The sequence below is a fragment of the Orycteropus afer genome, unplaced genomic scaffold, assembly GCF_000298275.1.
Source record: "Orycteropus afer afer isolate SDZICR_OR568_19922 unplaced genomic scaffold, OryAfe1.0 scaffold00008, whole genome shotgun sequence".
Lineage (NCBI taxonomy): Eukaryota > Metazoa > Chordata > Mammalia > Tubulidentata > Orycteropodidae > Orycteropus > Orycteropus afer.
The window spans coordinates 6,870,211-6,883,873 of NW_006921595.1; the positions used below are offsets into that span (position 1 = coordinate 6,870,211).

Sequence of the window (13,663 nt, forward strand, 5' to 3'; positions counted from 1 at the left end):
CAATCCATGTGGTATGGGATTTCTAGACAGCAACCTGAGAAGCTAGAAAACCCTGAGCCTCCACGTCCTGGAGAAAGTGATATGAACCCCAGAGGCAACAGACTACTACACAATGTGAAGTCGATAAAGAAGAAGGAAAACTCCAGATGACAGCTGTGTAGCAGGCCTGGAAAACATGTAGTTCAGACAGAGCAAGAGGGCAGAGGGTCCAGGAGAGGGTCTCTAAGGAAAAGTAAAAGGGAGGATGGAGAAGAAGAGAAAAGTGGAGGGTAAAAATAGAATACCTGATGGGTTTGGGCATGTTGAGAGGAGATTTAGAGTTCCACTGGAGAGTCTGGGAATGAATTAGATAATGTAACCAATACCATGGGAGGACCTGGGTGGTAGAGATGGTTAATGCGCTCAGCTGCAAACTGAAAGCTTGGAGGTTTGAATCCACCAAAGGCACCTTGGAAGAAAGTCCTGGCAATCTACTTCTGAAAAATCAGCCAGTGAAAACTCTATGGAAGAAGTTGTACTCTGAAACACCCGAGGTTGCCATGAGTTGAAATTGATTCCAAGGCAACTAGGAAAAGAAAAAAAATTGTATACTGGTTAGGAATGTAAGATCTAGAGCCAGATTTGAATCCTTAGAGTGCCATACAGTAGCTTTGTGACCTCAGACTGGTCATGGCAGCTCTCTGAGCCTACATTTCATGTAAAATGAATATAATCATAGGGTAGTTGTGAGGTCTACAGGTAGTTGTGAGTTAATAGACAAACAGTGCTTAGAACCAGGCCTGACAAGAGTGGTCCCTAAACAAGCATCAGTTACTCTGATAACATGACAGTGAGGAGGGAGAGGATGATGAGAAAGATGATGACAAAGACATAGGCAACTAAGCACACTTGGAAATGGCATTTGTTAACTCTAAGGAAAACAAAAATGTAATTGTAGTATACCACATGGCTCAGTGTCATAATAATGTAAATGTTGAATACTAATGAAACCAAATATAATATTGTAAAAGATCAAACTTATAGCAGAAAGTCAATGGTGGTTGTTGTTAGGTGCCATTGAGTCGTCTCTGACTCATAGAGATCCTACACACAGCAGAATGGAACACTGCCTGGTCCTGTGCCAACCTCATGATCTTTGCTATACCTGAGGCCATAATTGCAGCCACTGTGTCAGTCCATATCGTTGAGGGCCATCCCCTTCTTCGTTAACACTCCACTTTATGAAACATGCTATTCTTCTCCAGGGAATGGTTCCTTCATGACCAAAGTCTGGCCATTCTAGCTTCCTAGGAGCCTTCTGGCTGCACTTCCACCAGGACAGATCTGTTAGTCCTTTTAGCAGTCCATGGTGCTTTCCGCATTCTTCCAGCACCACAACTCAAAAGCATCAACTCTTCTTCGGTCTTCCTTATTCATTGTCCAGCTCGCACATGCATAAGAGGTGATTGAAAATGCCGTGGCTTGCATTAGGCACACCTTAGTCTTCAAGGAGACATCTTTACTCTTCATCACTTGAAAGAGGTCTTTTGCAGCAGATTTGCCCAATGCAACATGTCATCTGATGTCTTGACTGCTGCTTCCATTGGTGTTGATTGTAGAACCAGGTAATATGAAGTCCTTCACAACTTCAATCTTTTCTCCATTTTTCATGAAGCTGTTTATTGGACCAGTTGTGAGGATTTTTGTTTTCTTTATATTGAGGTGTAATCCATACTGCACACTATAGTCTTTAATCTTCATCAGTAAGTTCTTCAAGTCATCCTCACTTTCAGCAAGCAAAGTTGTGTCATCTGCATATCATAGGTTGTTAATGATTCTTCCTCCAATCCTGATGCCACGTTCTTCTTCATATAACCCAGCTTCTTAGATTATTTGCTCAGCATACAAGTTGAATAAGTGTCATGAAAGTCAATAGATACCCAAAGTGGAGCACCCAGAAACAGCAGTACCAAACCAAACCAATCTCACTGCCATCAAGTTGATTCCAACTCATAATGACCCCTGTTGGTTTTTCAAGGCTGTAAATCTTTACAGAAGCAGATTGCCTGATCTTTCTTCCATGGAGCAGCTGATAGGTTCGAACCACTGACCTTCTGGTTACTATTGGATTAATTACCTCTATGCCACCAGAGCTCCTTAGAAACAGCAGTAGAAGCTGGTTATTTAGAAATGAGGAGGTAAATACAGGTCAAAGTGATTGCCTGTGAAGAGCAGAGATCAGGGTTAAGGGGTCACTCCAAGCCTTGTAGAAAATTACTTGACTTTTTACTGTGCAAAATTACCACTTTAATTGCTGTTGTGTGCCCTTAACTCTATTCCAACTTATAGCAGCCCTGTGTGACAGAGTAGAACTGTCCCATAGGGTTTCCTAGATGTAATCTCCATGGAAGCAGATCATCAAGTCTTTTCTCCCATGAAGTAGCAGGTGGATTCCAACTCCTTGATGTTTCATTTAGCAGTCAAGCACTTTAACCGTTGAACCACCAGGGCTCCTTCCTAACTTTGAGAAGAAAAATCAAATTAAAAGACTGGAATGGAGAAACACTAAAAAGGAAGTGACATACAGGGCTTGCACTGGGCAAGCTGTGATAATTTGAGCATCAGTGAGTGGTAATGATTAGTAATGGGCCTGAATCTATGGCAAACAGTGAGTCCAAAAATGATTCTCAGAATGGGAACGTTAATACCAAGTGTTCTGTAAGGTAGTTATAATAAAAGAAGAGTGGGCATAACAGGCTATGTTTATATTTCTGTAAATTTTGCTACAGGGGCAGTGATGTATGGGTGGGTGTTGTGTTCTTCTGTAAAGGACATGTCTGTTTATAAGATCCAGGTGTTATTTTCCTCCATCTCCATTAGCAGATAGGCAGGGAATTGTAAGCCCCAGAGTTTCACGGAACATAGAAAGTAGGGTAAGGGCAGGGCAGACTGGCCAACACCTGTGGTCACAAACAGGCAAAAAGGATGGACTGAAGATGGGGAATTAGGTCCTCTGGAAAGAGGGCTGATCCCCCAAAGTATCCCTTGTCTCCCAAGAGGGTCAGTCTTCAATACCTCTAATCATTATATTGAAAGCACTTAGCGGCAAGAAAGACATGAGCTTTAAAAGTCATGTTTATGGAACAAGCGAACCTTGAGTCCAATTCAGAAAATGCAGGTCCTTCCTTGTCCTGAGCAGGAATCAGTTGGTCAGTGACTCAGAGCCTCCACCCTCACTGGTCTGAGGTGAGCTTCTGTTTCTCTTGGGTTTCACCAGCTTCTCGTAACCCTAGGAAAGTCAAAACTAAGTATGGCAATAATGACAAAATAAATCTATAAGAACATACTTAATAGATTAAGTGTAAGTTCTGTGATAATCTGTGTGATTTGTCTGTTTTTAATATGTTAAAGCGTTAAGTAAGTTTGCATCATTTTGTTAAACTCTCTAAGAGAATTTCACAAAGTTTATAATCAGCACTTAAATACATAAGAGCATTTTATTTAAAAAATTGTATTTTGACTTACTAGTTTAATAGAATCTGGTTAATTGCTCAGCTACTGACTAAAAGGTCAGTCGTTCAAACCCACCAGCTACTCCACAGAAGAAAGATGTGGCAATCCACTTCTATAACATTACAGCCTGAGAAACCCATGGGGCAGTTCTACTCTGCCCTATAGGGTTGCTGTGTGTCACAATCTACTCAACAGCAATGGATTTGTTATTTTGGTAATTAAAACCAAAAAACAACAACAAAAAAAAAAAAGCCTCACTGCCGTCAAGTTGATTCCAACTCATAGCGACCCCCATTGGATCTCCAAAGCAGTAAATCTTCACAGAAGTAGATTGCCCCATCTTCCTTCTGCAGAGCAGCTGGTGGGTTTGAATCTCCAACCTTCTGGTTAGCAGTCAATGCCTAAGGCACTACATCGTATCTGAACATTTAGAAATATTTGTAGAGTAAGGTCGTGATAAGACGCTGGATTGCTTCCATACTTCTGTGGGAACCCACTGAAGGGCTTTAAACAAGCAAGTGAGATAATCTAGTTTCCTTCTTTTATTTTTTCAAGTGTAAGATATCCTAGAGTGGAAGCTATTTCTAAATTTCTAAAGGCTATGAAGTGTAGTCACTCACTCATTCAACAGATCCATGTCCATTGGCTCCTTAAGTGCAAGGCACTGCCCTGGGTCCTGTGGGATGATGATGATGTTGTTAGGTGCCTTTGAGTCACCTCTGACTCATAGCAGTCTTACGCAGAGCAGAAGGAAGCCATGCCTGGTCCTGTGCCATCTTCATGATCATTGGTACATATTAGTCCATTCTTGCAGCTGCTGTGTAGTGCCTTCCAACTAGGGGACTCCTCTTCCAGTACTAATACTGGGCAATATTTAGCACTGTGTGAATTCAGCTGCCATCTAGTCTGCCTCTGACTTGTAATGACCCCATGCACAAAGGAACAACATTGCCCAGTCCTGCACTATTGCCATAATCAGTTACAGATCAGATCAATATGGTTTTCATTGGCTGATATTCAAAAGTAGATTGCCAGGCCTTTATTCCCAGCCTATCTCAGTCTGGATGCACCACTGATACTTGTTCAGCATCATAGCAACACACAGGCCTCCACTGACAGACAGTTGGTGGCTGTGCAAGAGGTGTTATTGGTTGGGATTCAAACCCAGGTCTCCACACAGAAGGTAAGGATTCTAGCACTGTACCACGACTGCCCTAACAAATAAGACCTAGTGTCTCCCAGTGCCAGAGAAAAAGAAGCACAGGGCCCAGCAATATGCTAGGGAGTGTTAAGTCCTGTGAGGGAGAGATTACTTCTGCCTGGGAGAACCAGGACCATCGTTAAGGAGGAGATGGGGAGAATGACATTCTGGGAGTGAGCTGAGGCAGAGGACCAGGTCAGGAATGTTGGGGGCACAGTGTACGGTCCAAGGAGCCACTGGTATGTCTTTCATTGTAATCATGTGCTGCCAACTTACTTTGACTTCTGTTGTTTCAGCTCACACAAAGTGGGTCAGTACCATTGAAAGCTAATTTAGAATGATAAATCCGTAAGGCAGAAAGGCAACTCTTTGATAATATATTTGCCAGAATTTGACACCCCACGAGAGTTTTAATTTGCTGCCACTGCAGTTATCACTTTCATATGAATATTAATGATCTACTTTATAAGAAAAATGTGGCTCATTGAGTTTCTGGAAAAGGTTGACTTATTTTTATCTATCTGTATGTCACTATTTCATGTTTATGAGTATAGAGGATGAGAAAGCTATAGGTGTTAAAGTAGAGCATTGGGCGATTGGCTAAGAGTAAAGGGGTGAGCAGACAGAAGTGTGGTCAGAGGCTTGAGGAAAGCAGACATGACTGGAAATAGCTCTGTGGAGTGAGAGTGAGCTGCCCAGAGGCACCAGCAGGACTTGGGTGGTGACGGAGCTCGGCCCAGTTGGTGGCATGAACATGTGCACGTGTACAGTGGTACATCCTATGACTCACACACTTCAAAGCCTTTTCCTCCCTGTCTCCCTGCCCCCAACTCCTTATAACTGTTGATAGTGACTGCGGTTTTTTTCCTGCTTTTATAAAGAGAAAATCCTCTTATGATTTTTCCACTGAGGAAAATGATACAGAAATTAATGATTGTGAATTCCTGATGGCAGGGCACAAAACAAGGGCCTCGTCTTATTTCCTGGTTATCCCCTCCAGCTACTGGCAAGGACCCTCCCACCTTCTCCGTAGATTCTTGGGATAGGGTTCAGACAGGACCATAAGGATGACAGCACCTCTCACTGTTGGTGCTGGATAAATGCTTGCTGAGTGGATGAATGAATGTATCCGTTCCTTACTGCCCTCCTTTTCTTCTGTAATAGTTCAGGGCTTCATTTCAATCTGAGAATCACCTCAAAGTGGACTGTGATCTGTTCTTTGACCCCCTCCAACCATCCTGGAGAGCGGTGGTCACCAGTCAGCAGGGCAGGGGTGAGGGCAGGGATGTGCAAGACGGCCATGAGGTGTGGGAAACCAAACCACTTGTTGTTGAGTTGATTCTAACTCATGGCAAGCCCATGTGTGTCAGGGTAGAACTGCTTCCATAGAGTTTTTTCAGTGGCTGACTTTTTAGAAGTAGATTGCCAGGCCTTTCTTCCCAGGAGCCTCGAGCTGCCTGCCTGTCTGTTTGCAGTCAAGTGTGTTAACTATTTGCACCACTCAGACAAGGTGTGAAAAGGAAATGTTAAATCTTTAATAACTTAGTTACTAAAATACTCATTAGAATTTATTGACAATTTTTAATATGCATGATTATTTTTATCTCTTATTTTTATGTACATTTTATAATGTAATATATTAATACTGTATGTCATTCACAGTACATATATATATTCCCATGCACATTCATACTTTGGGGGCTGCTCACAGTCTTTCACTGATTGGAGTATATAATCAAAGAGTTTGAAGACCATTGCTAGGGGAGCCGGCTGTGATTCTAAATGGATGGAATTTAAATGGGTGGGAAATTGCCTAACAAAGGTCTTGAAGCTGCTGGAAATTCATTCATTCCGAAGTTTGTTTTCATTGTTTCTTGGTTTTGTTTTAATTTTTTGAAGGTAGTTTTGAATTAACAGATGAAGCAGAAATTGAAAGTGAACTGGGTTGGGCTTATTTTTGTCTTTTGGAAAGACATGAGGAAATTAATAAAACCAAAAAGAAGGGTTGGACCAGATGGTTTTGTAACTAAGCACATGATGGTAGTTTCAGGTTCGCTCTTTGTAGGATTCAAAGATGTTTGAAAGGGGACGAATAGCAGGTCTTTTGTGGGCCTCAGATGTTTTCTGCAGGACACTGTGGGCCCTACCAGCAGGTTTTCCAGATGTGAGCCCCAAGTGGGCACGTACATCTGAGCATGTGTGACTCCCAGGAATACCCACAGCCCTCCCACCCCCACACTGAAAAACCAAAACCTGAAGGCGAGAAACTGACCCTACTCACAGCTGCTGTACCAACAGTACTCCTGTTTGATTGAAGGGTAGCATTTGGGGATCATTCTCTTGGGCACCAGTAGACCTCACACACACAGGGTGAAATAAACTGTGATACATTTATTTAACAAATACTCCTTTGGTCTTTACCCTGTGCCAGGAATTGTTCTAAGTTCTTCTAAAACCAGAACTGACAACAGTCTGAAGAGGTGGGTGTTGTTATTAGCCTCATTTTCCAGATGAGGTGTTGGTGGCTCAGATGTGATGCCACTTGCCTGATGTCACACAGCCAGTCAGTGGCAGGCACCTGCAGGGAACTCTGTCGCCAAGCCACACTCTCCACCCTGCTCCCTGCAGCCTCACTGAGGAGGGAACGTGCTCTGCTGCCTAAGAAGTCCACAGCGAAGATGGGGACTGTCCTGGTGTGGGGTCCCTCACAAAGTTTTTCTAGGAGAGATTCTCAAGTCTTCCAGAATTACTTCTTACTTTTTGTTTGGTTTCACAGGCCTTTCTAAAAATACAGAAATAATATTGATACTGCTTACACTCTCTTCCATTTTCTGAGCATTTTCTTTGTGACAGATCTTCCGATGCCAGGTGATTTTTAGATATTAATTCCAAGACTTAAATTAAATCTACAAGGTAGGGCTTTGCCCCCATTTCACAGTAGAGGAGGTAGAGGCCAAGAAGGTTGTTACATAATGAATAAGAGCTAAGACATGACCCCAGGTCTGTGCACTATGCATCTCCATGGTAGGACAGAATTCAGTATGAGCAGGTCCATCTCAGACCCCATCCAAGGGGAGGCAATTAGTTTCACTAAAAGACTTTGTGGACTACTGGTAACTAGAGTGTACTTGTGGCCCAGCCTGCCTTGGACAGTGCCAATATATGTCTGTTGTCCAGCACATCTTTTCATTGTCCCCAACTTGGGCTGATTGTCACGTGGTCTCCAGGCCATTGCAGATCCAGCATCAGCCCCTCAGCACTGGGCCCTTTTGATTCAAAACCATTTTGAAGCTTTGTCTTCTGCTAGGCTTCATTAAGACCTCAGTTGGTCAAGGGCTTCCCACCCCTACCCACCCCCAGTTGTACATGTTACATGGTTTTTGGTATTCAGGTTAATAAATTAGTCCAATTAGATGGGAAAATTAGTCATTTTTACTTTCTGAAGTCATGCTGGAGAAGCTTTGTGAAATAGCATTTATAGTTTTCCTAACAAGCAGTTTAAAGGACACCAGCATGTGGCATTTGTTTAAGAGTAAAATGTCCAAAACAATGCCCTACTTAAAAACAGATTTTGAGACTTGCTCACAGCCGACTGAGAGGCGGGTGTAGCACCCTGTGTTGTCTCAAAAGAGCATCCCCAATGGGGTCTCTGGCTCCGGGAGCCACAGCCAAGGACTGCAGGCTTGGCTGGAACCTGCTTTTCGTTCCAGAGCCTTGTTTTGCCAGATTATTTTTCTGCACCAAGAATTCCTAACGGGCCTCTGAACAGACTGATTTGAATCCCACCCATGTGGGAGATGGGAAAGAACCTATAACCTGGAAGGAGGCTAAGGGGGACATACAGGGCAGAGCAGCCCCTCCAAAGGGCCTCAGGAGAGCTGCTGGCATTGGGGCCTGGGAAGCAAGTTGGGGAAAAGTGACGCCTCTTTAACCTCCCCCAGGCTCAGTTTCCTCACATGTTTAAAAGTGACAATAACTCTCCCGCAACAGGGTTCCTGTTGGATTCAATGAGATCCGGCACCCACCGTGCCTGAAACATAATAGGCACTCTGTGAGCTTGAGGTCCCTTCCTTCCTTCCTGCATTCTCTTCACTTTCAGCCCCAAACGCTGGCACCCCTGTTGCTGGCTCAACTGGCTCTTCAAACAATCTTATTAATAATCCCTATTAAAATGAAACCCAATAAAAGTGCCAATAGTTGGTGTTGAAATAATTGATGTAGCAGAGTGAGCCCACGGAGCACCCAGGCCAGGCCCCGGGTACAATTTAGCCTCACACCTGGGGGATGAATTTCACAACTATAATTGCTACCATATAATTCTTATTAATGTTGTGCTATAATTCCTATTTATTCCATGGGGCTTGTAAATGCATTAGGACTTGTCAACATATTATTTTACACTGTTTATGATCTGTAGAATTATGTCCTTCAGGTCTGTATTGTACAACAGCTCCAAATAAGTGGCTTTGGGCCTCATTAAAAAGTTGGTTGTTGCGGTGGTTCTCCATCCCTGCTGCCTGATTTTTAATTCAATCCTGAGCGGAGCCCTTAACCTTTCAGAGCTCAGGGAAGCCCCTCCTGGCTGAATGCTGTGGGTGCGATGAGTCTGCCCTGAGGGGAAATGCTGTGCAGAAATGAAAGGGGGGTGGGGGGTTGGCGGTGTGTGGCAGGGAGTTGTTTTGTCCTCCATGAGCCAGACTTGTCTTCTGTCAACTTATCATTAGAGCTCTTGGCTTCTGCCCCGTTGCTCTCCACTTTGGGGTAACCCCTTTGAGTTCCAAATGTCCTCATGGTCTTCCAGCTCAACCTATAAAGACGAAGATCTGAAACTCATTCCCACTGAAATGGAAATCCCTAATAACAGTAAAACGTAGCCCCTTACCCTGGGATGTTGGCATTACTAGGCCAGTCAAGGATAAAAGTCAGGACAGAAGATTCTAGTGTCTGGAACACCAGGCTTCGCTCACATGTGCAGGGAGGTTCTGTTGTTATTTTTGTTTTTAGCCTCAGTCTTCCCAGCCACAAATAACCTGGTCTCTTACATGGGAATGAGCAAATCGCCTTCTCAGGGAGGTCATCAGGAGTAAGCATGTGCAGTCTCTTTGTGTCTGGGACGCCCTCCCCAAGGGCAGCAGTAGCTGCCATGACTGCAGGTCCTATTGCCCTGTGAGTGGCTGGAGCTAGCCTCTGAAAAGGTGACTCTGATGGGTGTTGTGTGCTCTGCTCCCGCAGGCAGTGAGTATGACGAGGAGGAAGTGGACTATGAGGAGTCGGACAGCGATGAGTCCTGGACCACCGAGAGCGCCATCAGCTCTGAAGCCATCCTCAGCTCCATGTGCATGAATGGAGGGGAGGAGAAGCCTTTTGCCTGCCCAGTTCCTGGATGTAAAAAGCGATACAAGGTGAGAGAACCCATCTCGCTGGGGATTACTGCGTGCACAGAGGGCAACCCCCACATTAGATGGTGGTCCCTTCTACTCATGTAGGGGCCCAGGTGAGGCGCTTCCCTTTCCTGAAACTGAGATGGGCACACTGTACCCCACATGAACACTGGCTCCTGGTTTCAGGATGTTTGGGTGGGTGTTTTCACCTCTCCTACCTTACATGGGACCTGGAAGTCAATAGCTACCTCTTGTTGGAGACCCATGTCTTTTGATATCCTTTATATTCATGTTAGATCAGGAATCCGTTGTTGTTGTTTTTAGGTGCAATTGAGTTGGCTCCAACTCATAGCCACCCTCTGTACAACAGAGTGAAACACTGCCCAGTCCTGTGCCAGCCTTACAATTCTTGCTATACCTGAGCCCATCGTTACAGTCACTGTGTCAGTCCATCTCATTGGGGGCCTTCCCCTTTTGCATTGACCCTCCACTTTACCAAGCATGATATCCTTCTCCAGGGAATGGTCCACTCTGACAACATGACCAACGTAAGTGAGACGAAGTCTGGACATTCTTGCTTCCAAGGAGCATTCTGGCAGTCTATGGTACTTTCAGTATTCTTAGCCAACACAACTCAAAAGCAACGTGTCACCTATTGATTTGAACTATCACCTAACTGATAGTTCTACAGGTTGGCTCCCAAAATCACAGAAGACCACGCTGAAGTCTTAAAAGTCCTCATAGCTCTTTTGGGTGCTTAGCTTCCAGCTAAGCAAGGTCTCACTTACCCCATACCTCACCTTCCCCGGCATGAAAGAGGTCTCGGGAGGAAAAGGGGCTTGGATGTTCTTCTCCTTTCTATAGACACAACAGAGCCAGTGTCTCTGAGAGTCTGACTGGGTGGCATGGGCACCTGAGGGCACTATACATTCCACTAAGAAAACTCAAAGGGACGAAACAATGAGAAACACCCATATCATTCAAGTGTGGGTCCAGGAGGGCACCTTAAGTGCAAAAGCAAATGTGCAAACTTTCTCATAAGGTGCTAGCAGCTCTTTAAAATCCAACCGTGAGGTCCAACTGTGGAGTATAAAAACAGAAATATAAAAATCAGCAACATAGCTAGGTCATTTGTTGGTATGCTAATTCACCCGTAGCTCAGCAGATTGGCTGTTAGAAGTGGCTGTTAGAAGAAAAAGGTTTCAATAACATGTGATCACATAAGCACTTCTTACACAGCTCCTTTTTAAATATGTCTCTGACATGAAAAAGCCTATTTTTGTACTTTTTATATCTGCTGCTGATATAAAAGCATGAAAACAAAGGTATCACAAAGGTTTCAGTGGGCCAGGGCTTCACCTGTTATATATACTGTTAAAATTGTGGCATGTAAAGTCCAGATGCTCTTTGTTCAAAACTAAAATGAGCCCCCAGTGTGGAGATGTACAGATCCTAGCAGGGCAACCTGGGGGCTGTTGGGTGGACGACAGAGCGCATCTTGGCACACACGGGAGGGGAAGAGGAGAGAAAGCTAAATCGCTCAGGTTGCAAAAAGCCGAGGCTATTGTTACATAAAACTATTTCTCCAGAGGGCATCTCTGCACTTCAGAAGGAGATTTTTCCTCTTTCTCTAAACTAGAAAAATCTAGACAGCGGATGCTGTCATCGTATCCTGTCTGCTCTCTGGGCGCCAGCTCTCTCCATTCTTTCCACAAGCTGTTCCTCCTACGTCTGTTGTCTTGCTGCCCTCTCTCAAGTTCCAGCGCTGTTTAAAGGATGTCACATCAGCTAAGTTAAAAGAAGAAATAACGACCCCTGCCAAGGGTGACCAAAAAAAAGGAACTCTACACTTCCCATAGGAGCTCTGGTGGGATAGTGCCTAAGGCATATGACTGCTAACCAGAAGGCTGGTGGTTCAAACCCACCAGCCACTCCTCAGAAGGAAGGTTGGGCATTCCTACTTCTGTAGTGATACTGCCTTGGAAACCCAAGGAGGGGTCGCTGTGAGTCGGGTCCGACTCGAAGGCACCTAACAACAGTTTTTAATTAAGATCTATGGTGGCGTAGTGCCTGAGGCATGTGACTGCTAACTAGAAGGCTGCAGTTCAAACCCACCAGCCACTCCCTGGAAGGAAGGTTGGGCAATCTACTTTAGTAGTGATACTGCCTAGGTAACCCAAGGAGGGGTCCCTGTGAGTCGGGTCTGACTCAATGGCACATAACAACAATAGCGCTTCCATGTATTTGGACACAATGTACAGCCTTCATCCCAGTCAAAGAGAGCAAGACCTTCTCTTCTCTTGCCTGTATCTCATTTCATTTCTTTCCTTTTTTACCTCCTTTCCCCTCAGTCAATTCTGTTTTCTTGTCATTGTTCTTTCACTCTTTTGCTTTTCTTTTTCTTGCGTTTCTCATACTTCCCTCCTTCCATTTTCTACAGCTGGGCTGATGGGGCTTTTCTGAGTGTTCTCCCTCTATCTAAAGCCAAAAGAAAATGTAGTGCCCTGTGGACCAGAAGGCCCCCTGCTTCAGTACCGCTGGCTGACACATGACGTGGATGGCAGTCAGTGGTCCTGGTTTCCATGAGGCAAGTGTGACTTTCCTTTTCTGGGCCAGCATGTCAAGTGATGATAGATGAGACAAGAACAAACATGTAAGTACTTCTCCTAACCAAGCACTGGAAACGAGGGTGGTCATAGCTCCTCAGGCTTTTGTTTGGCTCTTTCTGTTCACAGTTCCTGGCCTTAGGGCAGTCATGTTCTCTAGGATGATTTATGATCATGTTGTCCTAGTCACTGCAGTAGGTTGGCTGGTCTGGGTGTTTGGTAAGAGAAGGATGGGAATGAGCTGGTGTGCCCTGGAGTCAGGCAGAAACCGGAGGTGCTACCGTATTGTTCACTCCCAGGGATAACTTCAGAATTTTCTCATCCCCTGTTGACAGGGAGTTTGTGACCAGTTAGTCACAATTAGCACTGACTCAGGATCACCTCTTTTCATCATTTCATTGGCACTTACAGGGCTGAAATAAGACGAGGCAGCTAATTTCCCCGACTTCTAATTGAGTAGGTGAAGGGATAAGGGCTTTACAGTATAGCTGAGTCTCTACGTGTTCCATTTTGCTTTCTCTACCTAAGAATGTCCCCCTTCCCGTGCTCTCTCCATCGGCACCTCTCGTTTTAATTCCACTCATTTCTTAAAGCACAGCTTAAATGCCACCTTCTGTGGGAAGCCCTTAAGGATCTCCCATACTGACTCATAGATCACATTTCTTCTCTTCTGACCTTTTCAGATGCTTTATTCTTACTGCTGGCAGAGCACTTTCTGCATTGAAGCACCACATCCTTTACTACCTAGTGGACCTTCACAGTCACTTCCTCAGTGCCCAGCACAGATCTCAGGACTTGGTAGATGTTCAAAGTATAAAAGGATAAAGGCACACTCCATGGCGAGGAGGGAACTGTGTGCTCCCTGCTGACCAGCAAAACCCCAGAGCAGCAGGATGACTCATTCCCTTGAATTCCTCCCAAACACATTCCAGGCCAGACGACTGATCCCATCTGCATTTGTGCTACTCACGCTTTTCTTCTAA

The 13,663-nt window shown here is 44.6% G+C and overlaps 1 protein-coding gene across 1 annotated transcript in view; it reads left to right on the forward strand.

Annotated features, from left to right (window-relative positions):
• JAZF1 (JAZF zinc finger 1) overlaps positions 1-13,663 on the forward strand; it is a 461,024-nt gene that overhangs the window by 435,087 nt on the left and 12,274 nt on the right. The window contains exon 4 of the mRNA XM_007945577.1: positions 9,926-10,095. Coding sequence (XP_007943768.1) covers positions 9,926-10,095 — 170 coding nt within the window. The remainder of the gene's footprint in view (positions 1-9,925; positions 10,096-13,663) is intronic.